Below are 23,902 nucleotides of genomic sequence, written 5' to 3' on the forward strand. Positions count from 1 at the left end.
TTTTTTTCCCCAGCGTGGTTACGCTCGCTGCAGACCCGCTTCCTTTGTAGGCCTTGTTTCCACTGGCAGCCATGAGCAGCGCTGACTTTGCTGCTCTCGGGAAGCAATTAGCCCTGCGCCTTGTTGTGGGAAATATGTCAGGCCCCTGCACGGCCCCGTTGCCCCGAGGTACGGAAGAACTGGCCGTGCCAACGCACGTGAATCCTGATCCGGCTGGAAGCCATTGCCCCCGGGGAGCTCCTGAAATCCCAAGAATGTGGGCCAGCAGCAGCAGGCACGGGGCGATTTCCTGTGGCCGGAGGCCACCGGCGCTTTGAGCCGGCTGAACTTCAAAGGGACGCGCGGTGCCTGCAGCGGCCGAGATGACGCGTGTCCCATCGGGCCACGTCAGGATTTCTTTTTAACAGAATAATGAAACCGGGAGCGTGCTAAGCCTCTGATTTAGCTGTTTGAATGGGCATGAACCTGTCTGCGAAGAGAGAAGGGAAGCAAAGTCTCCGTGGAGCAGTTTTATACACAAAAACACCCATGCTCAGCCGCCCTTTGAGAAGAGGCTTTGTGCTCTGCCAGGCCAGCACAATGCTCACTTTCTATTGCAAGCGTTGAGCTGGCAGCCAGCCGGCGCTCCTCACTGCGCTGCTTGTGTCGAGGGAGAGCTGGAAAGAGCTCCCAAGCCCCGAGCTGCTGGATGGGCAGCTGAAGCCATGGGAATCCATCCTGGCCCTATTGAAGCCAGTGGCAAAGTGCCTGCAGACCTCAGCCAAGGCTTCATCCACTGTGAGGAGGGGAAGAGCCATGAATTGCAACAACACTGCACAACATTTATGCTCCTTTTGATGAAAAAGAGTTAGAAATCAAAGCAGAGAGTATAGCAAACACCCCGAGTGGCTCTCCTGCCTTGTGGGGATGTGCAGGTTAATGCAAGGCCTTGGTATTGGGTCATGCACAGGGCTTGGGCCCATCCATGTTTCTAACACCCGTGTGCAGGACTCACTGCTTTTCTTCAGGTTTTGCTGAAACACGGGTATTTTTTCCAAGAGGGGTAAATTAGAAGAAACTGATGTTGCTCAGTTAATCTAGGTGACTAATAATGGATTCTTGCCAGAGAAAGCATGAATGTAATTCAGTAAAGGAGGTGTGAAATAATGTTTATGAAAAAGAGTGAACTTCAAAATCTACTGATGTTAACCTTAGGCTTTGGAAGACAGAAATAATTTTAAACTCAATTATCAGAGGCTAATAGCATGAGGTGTATTTTAGTGGGAGGAAAAAGCCTGCTTTGTTGGCTCAGCAGTAAAGGTGGGTATCTCTGGAATATGAGTATAGTTTGCCTGGAGTTTGGCAGGAACCCGACAAAGCACGAGTGAGTAATGAGTGATGGAAGCATAGCAAATAACGAGAGTGAATGCTGCCATTTGTAAAGGACTGTGCTTGCATAAATGTTAATGGATTTAGAGGAGATTCATCTCACTGCAGTATACTGGAGACTGTAATGAATTTGCATCCAGCAAAGTCACCTTTGAAAGAGAAATTGTTGGAAGAGGAAGGGGTGTAGGAGGCAGAGAGCATCAGAGAGGGCATCATTCCAATGTGAAGACAGCTATAGCTCTGCTGTGCTTCCATTCACTTTGCAGATAGACATTTTACAGTCACAGGGTTGAGCCACTTTAGAGGACACATGGAAGTATGAGGAGAAAACTGTGACTGCTCTTTAGTTCTTGAAGAATATTCTGTGGCTTGCTGACAGAGTGAGATGCTGTGCTTCATGGGATGATGAATGAGTGGAAAAGCACAGCTATGAACAGAAGGCATTACTTGGAGCCTTTCAGTTTCTTTGATTAGCCGAGCATTGCCACTGGTATTCATCTGCACAGCTCCACTCAAATCCCTGGTGTTGCACTGATTTGCCCCAGCTGGAGATTACCCCATCATTTCCTCTCTGCATGAAATGAAAGCAGAAAGTGCTGCAGCCACTGCTGTCATGATATGTGCTGCACATTTGATCTGTTGTTGTAGCGCAGTCAGACTCACTGACCTGTCTACAAGGTTTTCTACTGCAGGTAGTCTTGCCAGGAAGCAAAATAACAGAGCAACTTCATCAGTCTGATGGTAGTGATTGATAAACCATTTTAGGTATAATGTTCTGTGGTGGACCTCACATGGAAACATCAGGAACGTTAGAGGCTTGCAAAGTTGTATGGCTTTGAAAGTGGAGGTCTGCAGCAAGCAACGTCAGCAAAACTTATTGGTGGTTTGCTGATCACATCAGCCCATCATCACTTCTAGAGTGATTTGTCTGCATAGCTGCAAGCTTGTTTACTGTCCACTTTCCTTAAGCAGCTGCAAGATGGGAACCGATAAATGCAGTTCTGTTCTGCCCAACCCTATAAACAGGGGCACACTGAGGACTCAGAGAATATATTAACTAATCTCAAAGTCATAAGCTGCATGTTAAAAATTAAAACAACAAAGAGTAGTCTCATTAATGGGAATAGAAATTTCCAGACTGCCTTTCAGAGCTCTTCTGCTCTGCTGTTGTGGAACTCACATTGAGAACAGTTTTTAATGTTGTTGCTTTTGATGCTTGCAGGTTGTTCTGCATCCCACTCCCAACAGCCCAAAGCAGTCAGAGTGGCACAAAATGACAGTTTCCAAAAATTGCCCAGATCAAGACCTGAAGATCAAGCTTGCTGTACGAATGGACAAGCCCCAAAACATGAAGCACTCTGGGTAAGTGTCCTTGGCTGAACTCCATTTGTTTTGCATGAGCATTAAAAAAATCTCTCTTTCTTGAGATTCTGAAAGTGAATCTTCTTCTCAGGTTCACAGGAGATCAAAAGAAATGTAATGGCATTAGTTTGGTCATTTGTGAGGCACTTTCCATATTCTTAGCATAGGTATGCATTCTTAATACATATCAGCCAAACAATTTAAATTTTAAATGTTATTCCTTAGGAAATTGCTAGATTGCTTCCTTCCTTTAAGGAAATAAGAAGTGAACTGCCTAACAATGGTAGGTTGTAAAAGTTTCCTAAGTTATTCTGTGTTTCCCCGTGTTGACTTCTCACAACCTAAAAAACAGTGCACCTTCTGCTTGAAATAGACTCCAATGTGATCATCATTATTTACACAGAGATGCACAGTACAGCTAAACAGCGGTTGCCTGGAGGGAGGCAAGAGAATGTAAGTAGGACTGACAAAGTGGGGTGTTAAAAGGGGAATCTCTCCCCTCTGTGCATCGGTATCAGAGGATTTGGGGCCAAGGGGATCCCCCATCTTCCTCCCCAGGCTTCCACATGTCCCATACAGGGACAGAAGAGGTTGTGATGCTGTAGGAATTTTTTTAGTTCAACATTATGTAATTCCTGTGCACTGTAACTTGACCTGAGCTGGCCAAAAGGGAGTTATTCCCATCTTTCCTTGGTGCCCAGAAGCAAACACTGAGACACACTTTTCACTGGTAGTGCAATTACGAATTAGATCATCTTTGGAAAGATCTAGCTAATGTCATTGTCAAGGCTTTCCTCTCTTTGCTCTTAAGAGCTGAGGATGTGATAAAAAGTAGAAATTATCCAGGAAAATCACTGCTTTGATTAACTCTTTATCCAGTATCATTTTTGGGCTATAAAAGTAACTTTGCTTCATTTTTGTTTTCTTAATGTTTTGTTAGGCTCAATCCATTAGATGGATTAAATCACGCATCTTTCTTTTAATTTCTTTTCCTCATCCTCCTGTCTTCTCTGTTAATGAGATCAGAGCCAATAGCCAGATGTGAAGCTTAATTTTTCCAGTGTGAACACAGCACCAAAAGCAAAAAAAAGAACAGTTCTCCTGTCATGCTTGTTTCCTTGGTCAGATCTGATGGCAGCAGGGCTGAGAAGTCCTGGCTTTTCTCGTGCTCTTTACAACTAACATTTAACATACAAGATGGTGCAGGAAACAATGTGATTTGTAATATTAGCTTGCTACTATAACCGAGGTTGTCTTTCTGCTAGTTTTAGTTGCAGCAGCCACTAAGACAATTATTTCCCTGTTCTCGAGCTCAAAGCCCACTCAGTGCCCACATGAGCACAATACATGGAATTTTGTGGCTTAGACATTCACCATGTACATACTTTGAATCTCTTCTAGTATAAAAAGCCACCAGCATAACCGAAAAGGAACTGTTTTCTATTTATGGAGCCAGAACCAAAGTAATTATAACGATACGTAAAACATATTAGTGCTGAACAATGTCTTTGTAATCACTCCTAGTCTGGTGCTGCTGCTATTTTTGCCAGTGTTTGTATTACAGTGTCACAGCAGCTGCTTCATCACGGAGATTAAATGCTAATTTTGACATTAATTTTAAAAGTTAATTCTTCCTTTGTGGAACGCAGTAAATTCACTCCTTCTTAGAAATTATTCAGTTTGCTCATAGCCAAGCAATTTCAAGGAATTCATCTTCAGCTGTTCAGCAAAGTGACCTGGTTCAGTCAGTCCCGTGTATGGTGGGGTCCCTGGCGCTGCCTTTGATGCAGTAAGGTGCCCTCTCGTTGACACTTCCCCTCAGCCAAATGGTTTTGTGAAGGCTTAAAGCAACACTCAGGGTTTCTTTCTCTTAATTCTGCCACTGCAAATGTATTCACCCATCTGACCACATAGCAGCTATTCATTGGCATTAAAGGGCTTCTGGATTCTGAAGCTGTAAAAAACAAGAAGGAAGAAAGGAATAATACTGTGTAACATCGAGACTCTGGGAGCTTTTTGTGTCTCTTTCTTTACAGGTTATTCGTTCAGGCTAGAAATAATCACATTCAGTAATGCTGCCAAACTTGAGAGTCTTGTAATTACTCCTTCTTCTGCATTAACTTTGGTTTCTAGCTGTGAAGAAAAGATACTGTAAACAACAGCTTGTCATTTGTGTACTGAATTCACTTATTCTTTTCTCCTAGATATTTATGGGCCATTGGTAAAAATGTTTGGAAGAGATGGAAGAAACGATTCTTTGTTCTGGTGCAGGTAAGAGATTTACCTATAAGTGACTTTAAATTACAACATAAAGTACTTGTTCTGGTCTTTTACTGTGCTGTGTAGCTGCTGCAAAACTGTGGTTCTGCATAGGTTCTTTGTTAAGTCCTGGGTCTTTTTTCTTTCAACTGCGGACATCGTCTCAAGGACGGCCCTGTGGCAAATCACTAGCTAGGAGTTCTGTGATGCAACTGAATGCTTGATGAAATGGAGTAACAGTTTTAGGGAGGAATTCAGTGAGATGGGAAGGAAGCTCAGCGTTGGCTGGAGGTACCTGAGTGCAAGTGCTCCCTTTTCAGCCTCCAGGTCAAGTTTAAGGCTCTTGAAATCTATAGAAGTTTTATCGTTGGCTGCATCAGAGTCAGTATTTCAGTCCTGATGTTTATCTAATCTTCAAAATCATTGCTCATTCTTCTTTGCTTTTCTTTTCTACTTTCTGCCATCCCAGTTTCAGTAGACCTGTATGTTATTGGTTAATAATTTCAAGTAAACAGATGGAAGTTGTCTTTAGACGAGCTAAGAGGATCTGGTCAGTACTTGATGTGTTAGATCTTCCCTTACCTTCCTGATGGCAGCTGAAAGCACTGAACCCAGAGAGGTGGGCCCTGGTCTGGGTGGCTGCATCTTCACCCTAGCCTGATCAACACTGCCAGAGAGCACATTGGGATCCATTTCTCCCTCTCTCCTCCCCAGGCTGTGCTGTCTCCGACTATGAGAAATAAAAAAAAAATTAGATGGTTGCCTGTCCAAGCAGCATATTTAGATTTAGGTTAAAAACGATGAGTTTAGGGCATTTGTAAACTATTCTCAGCAACATCTCATTTGCAAATAGACCCTTCATGCAGGGACCAGCCAGGTGGAAGGGGATCCCACACTGGATGAGGGTCCCAAAGAGGTAGAAGAGGCCATGATTAAGGAAAAACCTTTGAGGAATGCTGCACACTGAGCCTGTTTTTATGCAGGGGCTCAGAGATTGCTTTTCTGTGTGCATTTTCTTCTCTGTGTTCTGTGCTGAAATTGAAAGTGCCGTGGCAATGTGTGATCACCTGTAAAGCAGCTCGTCCTTGAGAGGAAGCTCATTTCTGCAGCATTTTCCTTGTGAGCAGGAGTTCTCCAAGATGGGATCCTTTTTCAGAGAGCGTCCGTGTATAACAGGACTATTCCTCTTTCCTAAAATAGCTTCTCCCATATCAAAGTTTGTCAGTACTTCTGTGTGTGAGGCTCTGCAGGGGTGGCCGCTAATCCCCATGTTTCTCTTAGGAGCCTTCATCTGGCCTTTCTGTGGGGTTGCAGTTCTTTCTCTCATCTTCAGTTGCTATATATTTCTCAGCTTGCAGAGGAACTGAAGCGCTCAGTTATTCCATGTTTTCTTCTGTTACTAGGTCTGTATTCGTCAGTTGGCATATGCAAGTAGAATTTGGCCAGAAAAGCAGTTCATTTGAATAAGATGAGCAGACTTTTGCCCCCAGAGAGTCTCTGTAGCCCACCTCAGATATTCCAGCTGCCGCTGCAGCTCCTCTGTTACGTTACCGTTTGCTCAACATTTGGTGCAATGTAAAGTGTTCTGCCGTACATCAAATATAAACAAGAAACACTCTCTATGCAGTCCCTCAGATGTAGTTTGAGCATATTGAACATGTCAGCAGGCAATAAAGATGGAATAAAAATACTTTGCTGTCCGTATGTTTGTCATTTGCTTTTCATGCAATGCAAAGGATGGGTGCTGATACGAGCAGGGATTGGCAGTAAAGGTGTTGATGTCCAGAATGCTCTGAACTCTGCTGAGCACAGACAGGGAGTAGCCCCAGCAGGACAGTGAGCTGGCCTGGCTGCAGGAAGAATGGACAAGGATCAGGCTGTGTTTTAGGGGCTCAGTCAGCCGCACCAGGCTCCTGTTGGCACCAGTGCCAAGAGCTGGAATCCAAAGCATGAAATCTCTTTGGGATATTGCAGTGAGGTCAGCATGTGGCGCTGCCTACAGGTCAGGGCTGTTAAGTGTGGATGAATAAATATTTCCTTTCTCATCCTTCGTCTCTGTCCCTTACTTGTAACATCTTCTGCCAGACCTCTCCCCTCTCTTGCAGAGTAACCTCTTCCCCCCACTCCCACGTCCTCTCTTTCCCTGATTCAGATGGAGGCAGCTGGCTCAGCCCCAGTTCCTTCAGTGCTTTGCAGTCGTGTCTGGTACCAGAGGTTAAGAAATTCATGGTAATAAATACTCAGACTCCTCATCCTCATCTAAACAAGGCACAAAGGTGCCAAGCTGCATAGGCAGCACTGTGGAGGAAGGTGTTGATGGCAGTTTGGCTCTTTCCTGTCAGCTATGCCTCACCAGTATGAACGGAGGCTTTGCACATGTATGGAGAAAAAGGAGCTCTACAGGGAGTGTTCCCACTGATACTTGGCTCCTGTAAGCTCTGCAAAGAAGGGAAAAGGAGCAGTAACTCTCTTGTAATTTGGGCGGAATAATCCCTCGCACCTTCTGTGTGGAAGCTGTGCAGGAGATGGTTTGTTTGGGTGCAGTGGGTGAGAGCAGCTCCTTTGTGCTGCTTCTGTAGCTGGGCCTCACCCCTCCAGCACATGCACTGCTGGGCAGTCCTCATTCCCCTCTAGGTGAGGGTGGGCAATGTGGTGCTGCCTGGGGAGCTCAGGTGCGTTTCTACTGCAGGCACCTGTGTAACACGGGAGAGTTTTCTCTTCCAAATGAATCGCAGTCCTCTCGCACACTGCCCACCCTTCCCGTAGACACCCTTTGAGATGAGCAGCAGAAGAGCAGAATACTGATTAGATGTAAATTACATGGCAGAGACTCGTTACTTGCCTAATTTTAAATCCTGAGATATGCAGTGTGAAAGTGATGGCAGAATATGGCCCTGAGCTTAGATGGAAATGGTCCGCAGCTTCGCAAGTGAGGAAAATGCTTCGTAAAGGCAGCAGTCATGCCAATGGCAGTGGTAAGAGAAAGCAATGGGATGATTTAGGGCAACGTTCTCTGCGACTGGTTGGGAAAGAAAATGTCTATCCAGCACAGATGTTGTGTTTCATAAGTTGCTATATCAGCTAACTGAGCACAGCATACAAATTTCAGCCAGTTTGTCAGTTGGACCCTTGATCACGCAAAAGCTGGGATTTTTGGTAGCTGACAGAGCTTTCATTAATTCTCTACGTGGTCTGATGTGCTCCATTGGCAATAACACTGCTGCTGGTTTTGGTGGGCTTTGCCAGTTCTGTGATAGGAAATCTCCTCTAATGATTCTTAAGGGCAAGCGAATTAATTACATTGAGATTTCAAACTGAATCTGTTTTCCTCTTGTCATAACCCCATTTCTGTGTGCTGGCAGCATATGGGAAGTAACACTCCATGGTACCTGGATGACATGTCTGCTGAGTAGCTGGGAGCAGATTTTGTCTGATTGTGTCTCATGGTGTTTGCAGAACATTGTTGGATGCGGATCAACTCTCTGCAGATTAAAACCAGTTGCAGTGTCTACGCCTGGATCTATTGTTCTAGTGACAGACTCCCCGCACTCATTATAACTTAGAGTAATGGTGACAGCTCCTGCTTTTAGCAAAACTCAGCTAACTTGGGTTGAAATTAAACAAAGCGTTCAGTAAATCTGCATAACCAACTGAACTAGGAAATAATTCCACAACACCGCGGTGTACGACACTGCAGTCCTAGCCTGTGGTCCTCAAATGAAAGAGAATGACCTACAGCTGGTCCCTGCAACCGTGCTAAATCATGTTCCTCACTGGGAACTGGGCATAGGCAGTGAACACTGAGAAACCCTTAAGTGCTGGTGGTTGACAGAAAGCATTTGGAAGCTGCTGGTTAAGGAGCTACGTGTCTGCTTGCACCTGGATGCCTGTACATGGGCGAGCTGGTGGTGTGGGCATGGCATCCCATGAGGCAGACCTGCCCGAAGAAAACACACGTGCTTGGAGGGAGAAGCTAGGACAACTGCTATGTGCAATTGTTTAGGGATGAATGGACGTGCTGAGATGTGAAAACTGTTGTTTTCACATTTGTTTCTTTAAGCTAGATCATTTCCTCTGCTCATTTGTGTCAGTAAAGGGCTCGGGAGGCAACATACAGCTGCAACCAGAGGACAAGAGTCTCCCATCAAAGTAGAAAGCTGTATTACAACTGGCAGTATCTTAGCACAGTTTCTCTCCCTTGGGACAAAATGCATGCTGTTAATCCAGGAAAGGTCCGTTTAAGAATTTAACCCAAGTGGGGCAGTGTTATGTCAACACTGGGAAAGAGGGAAACGGATGACTGAGCTGTGTTGTGCTCAGAGTGCAAGGGACAACAATTAATGGGTTTGAGCTGGATTCTCAGGCAAGCATTGCTGGCTAGAGCAGGAGTATTTGGTGGAAAAACAAGGATAAAGTCAGTACTGGTTAATACATACCTACTATATTTATTAATCACTCGGATTGCATAGCTGGTGACAGAATATGGTCAAGTGCCAAGAAAGTCAGATCTAATTTAGCAGCCTGGGAATAGTGAACTTTGGCATTTGTCTCCCACTGTCTCTTTCCTCTTCTCTCAATTTCTTTACCTTTCTCTTTCTTTCCCCCATTCTGTTCCTTCTGTTCTTCTGTCTCAAATTATTCTCTAAACTACTTTTTTATAAGGAACCAGCCAGAACAGCCTTGGATTATTTCTCTTCTTTGAGCTTCACTCAGTTCAGCTTCCTTAGCTGCTCCTTTCCTGGCCCTCATCTGGTCCCTGGATCAAATCCCAGTTGCTTTGAGACTTTGTCCCTCACTGGGCAGAGATTTTCCCTCAGTCTTCCTTCAGCTTCCTCTCTATCCATGCTTTTTTCAATTACTCAAGCCATTCATCTCGCCCATCCCATCTGCTCGCTCGCTCTCATACTCAGCTATGGTTCAGTGTGAACTCAGCAGGCTGAAAGATTAATTTCTGCTACTAACTGTTTCTCTGGTCTGGCCACTTCGGAGCTTCTGCAGATGGCAGGCTCTGTATTTTAGAGGACTGATGAGAGGCTAACTGCAATCTCCACTTGACCCTGCAGCGCTGTTCAGCAGTGAAACATGACAGTGTCATAGCAAGCTTTCCAGAATCTCATTTTGTAAGATTTTTCTTTACCACTACTCATAAATGGAAGGAACCACATCTTGCTGGTGGCCAGAGAACAGCTTGTTTCTGACCCCAAGCAGTAAATTGGCATATCACATCTTGAACACAAGGTGCTGGCTGGAGTTTTGTTTGTGCAGGCACTCTGTATGGCACCATTGGCTCCTTTTCCAGGGGACATTAGTAACAGTCCTGGCTGGTTGCATGTTGTAGAGTGACCTGTAGGTTTCTCTAAGAGATCTCTTGTAATAATCTTGTCGAGCAGCTTCTAAGGAAATCATGTGGAAACAAACAGGAGAACAGTTTGCATTGCTCTTCTCCCAGAATGGCTCCACCAAATCTTTTGACCACATCTGCCCACAGCATGCATTGGAGTCTGATGATATTTAAGGTCCCATTCAACCTAAGCCATTCTATGGTTCTATAATCTCTCTCCTGTAGCTTTTAATGAGAGAAGTATAAGCTTTGAAGTGCCTATATGTTTCCATTTGTTATGGTTGTGTTGGTACAGTTGCTTTATTGATAGAGATTAACAATATATGCTGGAGCCAAAGGTGAAGTGAATTATTTGAATGTGAGGAAAAATTTAACATTCAGACCTCAAATTCAGTGTCAGAACAGAAGAAATTCTTAACTACTGAATGAGTTTTACCTGTTGCTTAGAGCCTACGGGACAAAAGGGAAGCATGATTTGTTTCAGTGTTTTCAGTCATGTCAGCGTAGATTAGCAGTGACTCATTTCAGGAATTGAAATTGTCATCGCACAGTCCCTGAAGTTCAGGCTGTCTGAGGCAGAGGAATCAAATCCTTGCCGTTTGGGTGAAATCCCCAGGATCGTACTGTGAATAAAGCGCATTCAGGAATTTGTCCAGGAGATGGCAGCAATACACTGTTATTCTAACTGAATGAACGCTGCAGGAGTCGTCTGAATATTGTGCAGAGGGGCAGCGGGTTATTTTTAGATTTCTTCGTGTTAATCTTTTTGATTTTCGTGTTGCCGGTACGACGGTATGCATCCAAAGTTCATAGCATATAATATGCGCTGCTGTGCTCCTGCTATTGGTCTGTTACTTGTCAATCTTTCCTCGGAGCTGGTAGCTTTAAGGAAGTCGCAAGATGCTTAAAGCATCACTTTCAGCCTTCCTCCCACAAATGTGTTAATGATAGGGTTTATTCTTAGGTGGATGCTGGAGCTGTTCCTGGAGGAAGGCACGGTGCAGGCAGGCTGGCAGCTAGCAGAGCCCGCAGAGGGCAGCAAGACACCGAGCGCTGGCTGGGGATGCTCAGCCGGGTCCCTTAAATAAATGGCATTTATTAGTGAAATGTGCCACAGAAATATATGCTGTTTGTAGATTTGTAATAGAACAGTTAACAGGCAAAGTCCCCCAGCTGCTCGGGTGATGCAGAGAGTGCAGCCACTCACGTGGAACCCATCTTTCAGGATCTCTCCTAACTTCCCAGAAATGACGAGCATGATCTGTTGCCACCCACCAGAGTTTGAAAGATCCCTCAGAAGTCAAAGTTTCCTCCAGAGGTCAAGAAAACGTCCACACTAATAAAATTACGTAAAGTGTCCAGGATGTGACACAACCTTACCAAAGTCATTTGAAATCATTTGACAGTAAATTTCCCCGTGAGTTCTTAGCCTGGAGCACAGAGAATCCTCTCCTCTCTGGCCGGGCTTCTCACTGCCCATCCAGATCGTGGTGCGGGGAGCACGCGCGGGGCCTTGATGCGGGCTGATGGCCCCCCAGCGGCGATGGGAGAGCCTTCCGAGCCCCGCAGCTGAGTCGGCTTCCGTCAAGAGCTTGACATTGAATGTATCGTGTCATGCAGATGGTACCTCAGAGGAGTGAGAGCTGCCATTTACAGCACTGATGACAACAACTGCCGAGATCAGTGGGATCTTAAGATTGCTTTAATATGACTGGCACCTAGCAATTTAGCTCACATTGTTTGTGACAGGGTGTCACTCTTGCACTTGTCTGGGGATGAGTGATAGAGCTTTCTAACGCGTGGTTCTTCCTCACTGGGAGGAAATCAAACCACTGTGTGTACCGGCATGGAGAATGAGGCTATGTTAGGAGAGTGCTCTGAGAATGTGTGTTAGAAGTTCAGCCTCTTGAGAAATGATCCCCTGACACCCCAGTCATAAATATAAATGCACAATTTGGATTCCTTGTCGTGATCACCTGATGCCATCTTAACTTTGTGATTTTCTTCAGGTTAGTCAATATACATTTGCTATGTGCAGCTACCGGGAGAAAAAAGCCGAGCCTCAAGAGCTGCTGCAGCTCGACGGATACACTGTGGACTACACCGACCCGCAGCCAGGTATGGCACCAGCCTCCCTCTGCTGCAGGTGCTTGTGATGCCTAACAGCCCCTGGCTGGGATGCTTTCCCCCTGCTTGCAGCCAAACTGTGATCAGCATCGTCGTAAATATGTTTGTGTTTAGGCTGATCATTAGCTATGCATGACTTTACTATAAATAGATGGGAAGGAGTTCAGCGGAGGTGCACAAGAGGAGAGGGAGGCTCGTCTTTTCTAGGGAGCCTAAGTGAATTAGATGCTTAACCGTCATCATGCTGTGGATAAATGTCCCTCAGAGCAGATGGCGAAAGACACTGTAGGTTTGTGGTCAAGACCTTGCTTCCAGGCTTATTCTGGTGGTGGGGAGATGGGAAGATGGGCCACTGAATCAGGGCAGGGATAGAAGCAAGCATCCAGCAAAGCAATTCTTGTGCAGGCAGAGCACTGGCTTTGCTGGGGGCACCCAGTGCATCAGGACTGGGGGTGGCCAGGGGGAGGCCGTCATCAGCCTCAAAGTCTTCAGATGTCTGTTGCCATTTTCAAAGGCTGCCTTTTTCTCCTGCCAGGTTTGGAAGGTGGCAGAGCATTCTTCAACGCTGTGAAGGAAGGGGACACGGTGATTTTTGCAAGTGACGATGAGCAGGACCGCATCCTGTGGGTCCAAGCCATGTACCGAGCCACCGGCCAGTCTCACAAACCTGTGCCACCTACCCAAGTGCAAAAGCTAAATGCTAAAGGAGGAAACGTTCCCCAGCTAGACGCCCCGATCTCTCAATTTTGTAAGTAAATAAGTTCTCCTAGACAGCAGAAGTCTTTGACGGAAAGATTTTTCTGCACTGATGTAAATCAATATTCACACACATGTTTCTGACTCCAAAACAAATCTTTTTCATTATCATTAAGCTGCTTTTTACATCAGTGGGTCCAGAACCACTTAATCTGTCTGCTTAACACAACCAAGCCCGAGAAACCAAATTCCCTGGGGAAATTGTTAATGAGTATTTGAAAGTGCAATACTTGATGGAGAAGAGACTGGGATCTGAGAGCCTGCAACCCAGCTTGCTTTCTGCACACACCCGTCTTACCCCCACACAATAAACTGCAGACCCAGATCAGAGCAATTCATTAGTGCCATTAGCTGTCTGTCAAATGTATCACGTGCTCAGAACTACAGGTGCAAATCTTGCAAGTATGAAATGCACACACAAAAAGAGGTCTCCTGTTGAATATTCAACTGTAGGAAAGCATATGGTATTTTTAACAGGTTGCTTTGCAGGCCAGTTAGATGTGAATTTAAAGCAATCATCTTTTAAGTTGTGGCTGTGCAGTGTGTCCTGTGCCGTTATACCCAATTCAGTTAATTTGAAATTTAGAGCAATTTCTTTTGTCTTCTAAATTACATTTGACTATAAACCAGACAAATCCCTCCTCACTGATTTTTCTGGAGGGTTTCTCAGTAGTGTGCCTCGAATCCCTTTGTTATGTAACATGCAGCACTTCTTGCTCATTTCAGCAAAACCGAGTATGAGTAAAATAAGGAAAAGTAGTAAATATTAGCAAATTCACCCAATTACACCAGATTTTAGCAGTTAAAATTGTAAGGCTTTTCAGATTTTGAATACATCATTATAAGCAACTCAGAAAATCTACCCATTGCTTACTAATTTGGGCATCTCTTATATCATTTTAGCTTCATGTCAGTATTTATAAAGAACAGTAGCGCAAGATAAACATCTCAGTGATTCGTTTTACAGCAGAAAACAGCTGCTTGCCTTTTCTTGTGTGTGTCCCCTCCATGTGCCTGCATATTTTGGACTCCCTGCTGTCTTGCATTGCTGCTGCTGTGAATGAGAATGTAGCATGATGCAGCTTGGTAAACATAGGCAGTATTTTCATCTCAGTGCCCCTCATCCTGTTCAGCCCATTCATGTAAATGATTTTGGGGGGCAAAAGGTTTGAAGGGTTGGGATTGAGAAGGAAGAAAACCTCTCAGAACGCTGAGATGGGAGGTGGGAGTTGGCCTCCTACAATTGGGTTGTATCTACTTCTACCCAGAACGTTTAGTCCGCAAGTTCTTGGGGTAGAAGAGGAGACACTCAGGGCCATTAGCCTTTGGGTACGTTGTCTCCATTCACAGTCATATGAGGGAAGCCAAACCCTGCTTGGTTTCCTGGGAGATCTCACCCGGGGCCTGCAGGATCTGACCTCAGCTTCTCTCACTTGTGCCAGCTCCAAACCCAGATCATTCAGGCTCTCCCATGCTGTGTTGTGTTGCATTGTGCCAAGGCATGGAAGCTGGTCAGCTCCTCGCTGCAGTGATAACTTGCTTCTTCAGCATCCTCTGGGCTGGGCACATCGTTCCTTTGCTCCTCAGTGTTCCTTCCTCCTCCCGCTTTGGACCTGGATCCCTTTCAAACCTTTTTGTGCATAGGGTCTCCGTCTTTCAGGAGGAGGAAGGAAGCATGCTATAGAAGCCTTTCATCTCAAGAGCAAGATCTGCTCAGTTTTCGTATTTTAATGTTTGTATGCAGCAGTGCTCGTTTGAATTGTCAATGGGTGCAGCAGTTTAATAATGAGAGGCAGAAGTGAGTCATGCATACCATACACGATGGCTTACATGAGTCTGAAATGCACAGATACATACCTCAGCTCCTTCAGTCTTTAAATTCAGTCGTATCAAGTACTGCATTTTTAAAAGGGTCTTGGTTTGTTATCGGTTGCTTTTGGTTTGTTTTTTATTTTTTGGCCTGCAGAAAGGTAAGGACTTTTGCGAGACATTTTATTCTTGTACGTTTATCTTTATACCTGTCATGTTTTTGTGTTTATTAAGGCTATGGTAAATGAAGGATTTGCAAAGAAGTAAATGTTAAGCAGTTTGATGAGTAACTGTTGTTGTAGCGTTCATGTTGTAGCAGTCCAAAATGGCACACGCACATGCATGCACATGCAGAGAAAATCCAGCCCTCTGCTCCTGTGCTGGAGCTGTCTGTTAAGCAGAAACCTGGAAGGAACACATTTTGCTGTTGGGAAAACTTGGGAGCAATAGTGAATTCGTTTGGTTCCCACCTCATTTCAGTGAGTTAATATAAACTTAGAGCACTGCTTAAATTCTCATCCACCATTCGAGAGCAGAACTTGACTTGGAAGCAAACAGACAGCTCCAAACAAGGGTGGAATAAATTTTATTTGCATTTTAAGTACTGAAAAAATAGATCCTGCTATTCATTAATTTTTGTATGACTCTACAGTCTCTTTTATGTGGGTGAACAATGCCCTTTAGAGTGAAAAGTTTTGCTTTTTTTTATTTTGCTATAATTTAAAAGAAAAAATCCATTACCGCAAAGCTGTGCTTTTCTCCAGTAGTTGCATTACAAAAGAAAGAAAACAAAACTGTTCTTGTTTAATGTTGAAATCATGCACAGTATTGTAGTCAATAATGCTGCCAATACATATTATACCTTTTGGTAATATTTAAGCTTCATAAAAGTGGTCACTTGTCTGAAAGCACCAATCTTTGTTCATTCTGTGTTAGTGATGCATTGAACAAAATTCCCAAACATGCTCAGCGTTCATTTTTTTTCAGACCCTTTTTCTTTTCAACATGAAAGATTGGTCAGTAATTGTCTTACATATCACTTGTGCTTATATTTCATTTCTAATGTCTGTTTATATTTAATGACTGTTAATCACGCCATATGCAAAGAGTTGGTTGTTTTGAGAATTTGTAATGATTTGTTCCCCCATGATCCGTAGCTAGGTTTGTTGAGCTTCATAAGAAATTTTCAGCTGTAAGTGTTGTTTTTTTTGGTTGGTTTGGTTTTCTTTTAAGTTTCTTTTTCGTTCTTTGCTTGAACCCAAATATTTAGCTGCTAGGTTAGGGCTCCTGTCTGCTTTCCTGAGCCTTGTTGCTAGTCTTTATGTTATTCTGGTTTGTTCCTTCTTACCCTGCTAACTTCTAGCTGGACTCAAGGGTAAGTGCTTCCCTGTAGCTAGCACAGCTCAGATAATCAGACTAGATTATCTGACGTATGCAATGTGCTTTTTTTTTCTCTTAAATCTTTCTCATGTTTAGATTTTGTAGTACAAACTTTCCATGTTATTTTCCTGAATTTAGGTTTGAAATGTAAATTTCCATACTGAAATTAGGATGCATGTGATGTTTGCATAATTGCCTTCTCTCCCTGGCTTTCACATTGGCATCAAGTGATCCTCTTAGTAAAGCCAATCATTAACATCTCTATTTTTCATTCCAAGATGTAAATATTAATTAACATCACAATAAAACTGTAAATAATACCTTCTTTTGTTTCATGGAATCTACATCTAGTTGACTGCTTACTGCCTGAAAACAGATCATTTTGCACTCTGACAATATCCTTTCTTTCCGTTCCGATGCCGAGCTTGGTGCAGCGCACCAGCATGCGGGGCTAACCACGGACTGCTCAGAGCCTAGAAAGGTAGGGCAGGAGCCCGGCGAGCTCTAGACGAGGTGCAGGACTCCAAGAAGCCAAAACCCACCCCTCCACCTCCACGCACGAGCCCGATCCTCCAGGTTTGGTAGTTCCACGCCAACACGACGGGGGATTATTTTGGCAAGGACCCCAACCCGCTCTGACTTAAATGTGTCAGACGCAGAGGGGCTGCTGCATCCCCTAAATTATCGTAACCAAATATGTTAGTGGGGGTCTCAGCCACCCAACCATTGCTGAAGGATAAGCCAGGGGAATTGTTAATTTGTCCTCAGTCGTTACCTTTTCCGACTTTAACGCCTGCTCTGGAAAAGATAAAAGCACGAAGTTGTGCTGTAAAAGAGCTTCTCCTTAATCTTTGTTCAGGCTTGAGTACGCACTGTACAAATCTTCTACTGGTGCCAAAAGCTTACTTCTCTAATACCTGGTGAGTGCCTGCTTTCCTTAGGAGGGAATAGCATCAGTGGGTCATGAGAGCTGGCAAATATGTATCCAGAGTATCTGAATGCAATTATGAGAAGGAACAGGCGGTGTCATCCCTCCTGGCCATCCAGCAAGACTCCTTTTTTTCTCCTTTCTCCTTTTGTTTCTTTTTCTTCTTCTTTTCTGTGTGTGAGTATGTGCGTGTGTGTTAACTATCCCCCTGGGTAGCAGGCAGAATTCCTTCTCAGCAGACACTTTCTTTTTTCTTTCTTTTTTCTTTTCTAAATGTTTGGATTTCCAAAGAGGATTCTTACCAGACTTTATTGCTAAAAGTTCGATTTGACGGAAATACAGATTTTTGCCACTTTGAAAGAAAGAAAGAAAGAGTGAATGAATGAATGAACTTGGGTCTGGCAACATTACATGTATTTGCACTACAATGCATTGCTATCCTATTAGATTATTTTATTAGTTTTGTGCTTTAATTGCTTTATTTTTGTTAGATAGATAGACATATCATGGGAACGCTGCTGTGTCTTCTGTATTGTCAACTTGCAGATGCTTCATTGTAGGAATGCAGAATCAAAATGTTAATTCAGTTCTCACGTAACTTGCATGAATTTAAAAATAACCTGTAAATCACTTTTACATGCTTTAAGAAGCATGAGGCTCTAACTGATAAAATATAAATTCACAGGGTTCCACAGTCATCCAATTCAAAATATTTTTAAATAGTTATAAAAACGCTGTGAAGCATTGTTTTGTATTATAAATAGCTCTTCTAAAAACGCATCCTTAACTTAGTGCACAAGGAGTTATGTCAGTGCATAGTACAAATTCCCATTCACTTAACTACCAAGCAGCAGGTAATGTAGGTTTCAATTCAGCGCACAGTGCGTATGGTGATTTACAGGAGCATTCTTAAGTGTTTCTTAAAATCGTAACTCAAGCAGGAGAGAATTTGTTTGCAGCAAGATGCCATAAAACAGAAGACTAAACAGCCGATTAAACACCAGGCTATCTTGTAAGACAGGATAAGATGAGAGGAGGAGGCGAGCTCAGGGAGGCTGCAGGCAGCGCGGCATGCGAGAGCTCTTTGGGAGTGGCCGTGCTGTGGTGCTGCTGAGAGGGGATGGGTAAGTCGTGGCCTGGCTGCCAGCAGCTGCCTCCTCACCAGCACCCGGGTGTTTTTAAGCCCAGCGTGTGGGCTTTCCCCCAGAACACCGATAATGGCTAAGGAAACCCTTTGCTCCGCTCACGTCCATCCCAAGTTGCAGCCCATGCTCTGGCAGCTCATAGGAGCACCTCTTTACTCTTGAGCCCCCGAGCCCAGAGAACTTCTCCCACTTGCCCGACTGTGCCAGTGAAGACTTTTCCAGACGTATCTGTAAATGAATAGCTGCCATCAATCATTGTCATTCCTTTATTTCATGTCTCCTGATGAGGTTGACTAGTGTCATTGTTTGTTACTGTCCAAACCACATCTTCATTCTTGTAATGTCAAGCAGATATGACAAGCACACATTTTCCAGATGAGTAAGATACAAAGTCACCTTTTAATTTACAGTTCTTTGGTTGTTGTTTTGTTTTGTTTTTTGTCTTTTTTTTTAACCAACAAACGTGTTTTAAATTTACTGGATTTTTAAGTTGCCTTTGGTACTGGAAGTCATTCATTAATGAAAAGAAAGAAATCCCAAGTAAAAAATTCTTACAATAAAATGGCTACCTGCAGCCTTTTATAACAAGAATTCTTTTATGGAGCTTGTCCCCCGTTATTAACTTCACTGCTCTCAGAGCAAAATCTGCCAAAATTATCACTGCAGCCAAAGAAATGCAGAGGGCAGTGAGATACATATATAGAAAAAGAAAAAGCCAGGAGTGAGAGATTTAACTGTTTTGTCTCTTCCTTTTTAAGCAACATTTAGATAAAGAGGAAGAGAGCCCTCGCAGAGCAAAATGGTGGGACAGTCCTTTGTTTTTCATTACTGCTGTTGTTCAAATCTTTGTGTTCCCAGCGCTGGCAAATCCCGGCGGCTCTGATTTCAAACGCTTGCTCAGAGTGTGTGTTTGGCGGAGGGCTAGTTAATGGACTCGGTGTAAGATGCAAACTGGATAAAGATGGGCAAAATGAAAAAGGCAGTAGTTAAGAGGAGACAATAATGTAAGCTCCCAAGTGTAACACAAAAGCTGGGGTCTGTAGTTTGGAAGAAGAAAGGTCTGTGAGGCTGTGCTGCCAATTTACCTCTCCTCGCAGCCTCCCCTCTGAGACCACCATCAAACACCTTTCAGCTGCACTTGTGTGCAGCTTGTCTAAATATGTAAGATAACTTCTGTGGGCCTGCAGCAGCATTTTGTCTGGGAGCTGAACAAAGGAGCACCAGCTAGCTTGGCACAGCACCTTGGAAAGGGATTGTAAGTTACTGGAGCATCGTATAACTTTCTTTCTTTGGTTTCTCCTTTCTTTTTTGATTGGAATAACAGAGTAGGGTCAAAAAAGCAGCCGTATTTGAGTGAAACAATTAATTTAAAGCACTTACAAATTAGCTGTACAGTTTGGGTACAAATATTAGCCATTCCCATTTTGTTAAAAATCTCATTTAAACTCTGCAAGGCATTTTGAACAAGGGTGGACTATATGTATAACTTTATAGGCAGATGTCGACAGTTCAGCTCTGTGTAGTGGAGGAACAATATATTTAGATCCCTCCTTTTTGTGTTTTCTAGGGATTTAATGCTTTTGGTAAAGTTTGATTCCTAAATTTCATTTTAAATTTAGTCCCTTGGAGAAATCAAAATGAAAGTTGCAGATTGCACATTTATTTTCTAATAGTTAAAGGAAGCTGAGTTTAAAGTATGGTTGTCCTTTGAAACCTGCTCCTGGTCCTGTTGAAACCTGCTTAAGTCCTATTCTTAAGACTTTTAAGCCTCTAGAGCAGTACAGACGTGGCATTTTAATGAACTCCATGTATGTCTGACCATCCTCCAGACATCTCCTGTTCCACCACACCTGCTGCAGCCCCGTGGTTGGTGCACATCCAGCCCAGCACCTGGGGACTTGGGGTGAGGGACCTGCAGCACTGGGCTGATGCATGGAGAGCTGCTCATCTTCCTTTCCATGTCAGAGAACCATGCTTTGAATCACCGAGCGAGCACAACTCATGCTCATACTTCCTTGAAGTGCATCTTGGTCATGCAAGCTCATACAGTGCCATGCTCAGTTCCTCCTTCTCCAGTGGTTGTTCTGAGCTAGGGAGATTTGGGGGAATGGTGTCCAGCAGGTGCCCAATGCAGTATTGTGCACAAGGAGAATTGATAAACACAGGTACAATTGCCCTTGAGCATGGATGGTCATGAGCCATTCAAGTGCCATGCCAGTGCTCAGCAATAGCCAAGAAATTGCTCAGAGAACACAAAGTGGTAGAAACTTGATTAGTTTGGAGTAAAAAAATGAATTTCCAACATGCTTTCTCACACCTCTGCTCAGGAAAGTTCACCAGCTAAAGGGCTATGGGACTCTTCACATTTCCAGCTGATTTACTCAAATCTCAGAGCCTTGCTTGCAGAGCAAGAGGATTGACAGTGTATCAGGGCTCCTAATTGAAAAGTAATAAAATCTCTGAGTGAAGCTGGCAAATTAAGGCCTCCAGCCAATTTGTCAGCTTGCAGTCAACTCCGAGGAACCGGGAGAGCAACAATCCATTAAAAATAGTCTGATGATATCTGCTAGAGCATTCTGTGGGCTCTAGAGATAGGTCAAAACCAGCACGGGGGGAACTCTTCGGGAGTGAGCTCTGTCAGATGGATCTTGGCCCAAAGGGACAGATGATGGGGCAGAAAGCTGGAGACTGGCTTTTCCATGGCGGTGATGCTCTGGCTGAGGAGATCGTCCCTGTCCTCAGAGCCCAGCCCTGGTGCTGCCACCTCAGTGCTGCTTCCTCTGCACTGAATGCACAGAGCTGCCAGGAGGCAGAGAGGAGGCTTGGGAGCAGGGAGAGGCAAAGGGGAGGCAGGCAGGATTCAGTGCATGGGATGGAATAGAGGAATGGACCAGAAAAAGCATGGAACTGGCTGTAAAAAAAAAAATAGGGGAGAGGGAGGATGCAATTGAAATCAGCATTTATTCAGCAGGGTTTTAGTGAGGAAAACTGCCAGCTACTGCTGAATTAAGTATTGCTAGCAGCTAATTGAAATGTTACATGTTTTAATTTGTCTGATTTCTTTCCAGTGGGTGATGTTATTTATATGGTTTGTATATAGCTAACGACAGACTATACAGAAAATGCAAAGATTGCTTCCAATGATCAGCAATATCTGAGAGCACAGACATGAGCGAGGCAGTTAGGAATGCATGCCATCCTTCACAGATTAATATAAATAGTTAAATAAAACATACATAAAAAATACTATCTCATTATCATTTAAAGCTCCTTTTAATTTATTTTTTTTTTCTTTTTAACTAAGGATTTTTGTTTCTTCTGGTAAAGAGCAATTCTGTTTTGAAACAAATACAGTTACCTTACAGTACTACTGCGGAAAACTGCATTTTTGTGTCCTTTCAGCCACATTGTTTCAAGGCCACCCAGTTCCCTTAGGAGGCTATAAACAGGGGAAGGATTTAAATCCCGTTCTATTTGTCGAGGATTTGGCAAGAACCCATATAGTAGGAAGCTGAGCACAGACAAAACCGAGTGAAAGGTGTCTTTTAATTCCCCGGTCAGTGGTGGAACAAAGACTGCTCCCAGCAGGGTCCCGGCTGGCCGCACCCAGGCTGGATCAGTGGCTTCATTTCAACCAGTGTACTTTGAGTTAACTACGTTGAGTTTAATTAATTAGCCGCTAGGAGTTAGTGCCCATAAACGTCACCGAAGCAGAGAAGTGTGAGTATGGTGAGACTGTTAATTCACCCAAAAAATGGCAGCTCGGGATCCGAGCAGAGGGAATTCTGTCCCTGTCAGGATGACTGGCAGCTCCAGCACACTATCAGGTTACTTTCTCAGTGCTAACAAACTACACATCAATTTAACTTATTAGCAGTGTTTAAAAGAGCATCTTTTTATTTCTTTGAGGTAGCATTTAACGTTGCCATTAGCAAAAAATTGCCATGGGGAGACAAACGTTGGCATTTGAATAAAGAGCAACGTAACTGGTTTGATACCTAGAAAACCTAGTAAATGTAGAGAAAAATGCTACAGCTATAACTTCACTAGAATGGCAGAATCTATTATAATTAACCGCAACTAAATAGGAGCTAATTTACTTATCTGAGCCAAAACTCTGTTAATTCATAGCCTATTGTAAGATACAGAGTAAGTTATTGGGTTTGTGTTCTGTTTTTAAGTACAGAATAAATGCACTATAATGAGCCATTGACAGTGCAATAATATTGTCCATAAATGATGCAAGTTGACAATGGGAGGTGAAGAGTGTACTGTGTAGCCTGCAAAGAGAAAAGTTAATGGCAATGTAGGGAAGAGGAGATATTTAGCTTTCATGCTTCATACTGTGTATTTTTCTGTTGTTTTTGTCAACTAAAATATGTTATATCTCTCTAAATGGTGTCTTTCTCTATATGTATAAATGAACAGATGCAGATAGAGCTCAAAAGCATGGCATGGATGAATTTATCTCTTCCAATCCCTGTAACTTTGACCACGCTTCACTCTTTGAGATGGTTCAGCGCCTCACTTTGGACCACAGACTTAATGATTCCTATTCTTGTCTGGCAAGTATATTCTTTGGTCTCTAGTGATATAAAAACCAACCAGCAAAATCAAAGCTAGTGCAACTGGGGGCTAATCCCCCATTGCTGGAAGATTCACTTCTGTTTGCACCAGGTTTGAATTTGGGCCAGAGGTATTTTCTTTTGAGAGGCTACCTCCAGTGAACTGACTGCTGTTCTTCTCCAGTAGCACTGTCTTTATTATTTCTGTTTGCAATGTTTAAAATGTTTCTTCCTGCAAAGACTCCTGTGTGGGGATGTGCAGTAGAAAGCAGAAGCAGTGTTTTGCAGCCTCCCACACTGCCTTCCAAGTGTTATGGATGAAAGAACAGGGGAAGGATGACGGTCTGGTACCACCTCCCATGTCAATGGAGTCACACCAGGAATAACTGTTGCCCAGCTCTGTGTCTCGGTATGAGCAGGGATCCCAAGCAGGTAACAGGTGGGACTAGATGGATCCTGCAGTCAGCCCTTGCTCATGTAGTTGCATGCCCATTATGTTTGTTCCATTAGTAAAGATTGCAGCTCGCAGGCCACTGCTGTATAACATTGCCTGTATAGCAGTGGCACAGAGATGCTCCATGACTGTTTGTTATCTTTGGCTGGGTGCAGTGCTTGGTGGCTCTTACTGAGAGTTTAAATGACGAATAACTTTCAGCAGTACAACCTGAACAATGAATTTCTAGTGATCTGATGAGTGGGAGTAAAAAGGCTCTTAGTTTTTGAGAGAACAACAGGATGAAGCATCTCTAGAGGGTGCAGATGAGGCCTGAGATGCAGGACCTGTCCTGAAAGGTGTGAAGGTGCTGCCCTCCTCATGCTGCACACAAGTCTCCACACTGGGGTCTCATTGCTGGCTTCTCCT

At 43.8% G+C, this 23,902-nt stretch overlaps 1 protein-coding gene across 3 annotated transcripts in view; it reads left to right on the top strand.

Annotated features, from left to right (window-relative positions):
* The window catches only part of CADPS (calcium dependent secretion activator), a 173,076-nt gene that overhangs the window by 76,916 nt on the left and 72,258 nt on the right, over positions 1-23,902 (top strand). For all 3 annotated transcript variants that reach the window (XM_042823751.1, XM_042823752.1, XM_042823750.1), the window contains exons 8-12: positions 2,591-2,730; positions 4,935-5,001; positions 12,340-12,448; positions 12,993-13,205; positions 22,904-23,040. In XM_042823751.1, coding sequence (XP_042679685.1) covers positions 2,591-2,730; positions 4,935-5,001; positions 12,340-12,448; positions 12,993-13,205; positions 22,904-23,040 — 666 coding nt within the window. The remainder of the gene's footprint in view (positions 1-2,590; positions 2,731-4,934; positions 5,002-12,339; positions 12,449-12,992; positions 13,206-22,903; positions 23,041-23,902) is intronic.

This window comes from Centrocercus urophasianus, unplaced genomic scaffold, assembly GCF_019232065.1.
Source record: "Centrocercus urophasianus isolate 14NV4802_14NV808 unplaced genomic scaffold, USGS_Curo_1.0 seq_22, whole genome shotgun sequence".
Lineage (NCBI taxonomy): Eukaryota > Metazoa > Chordata > Aves > Galliformes > Phasianidae > Centrocercus > Centrocercus urophasianus.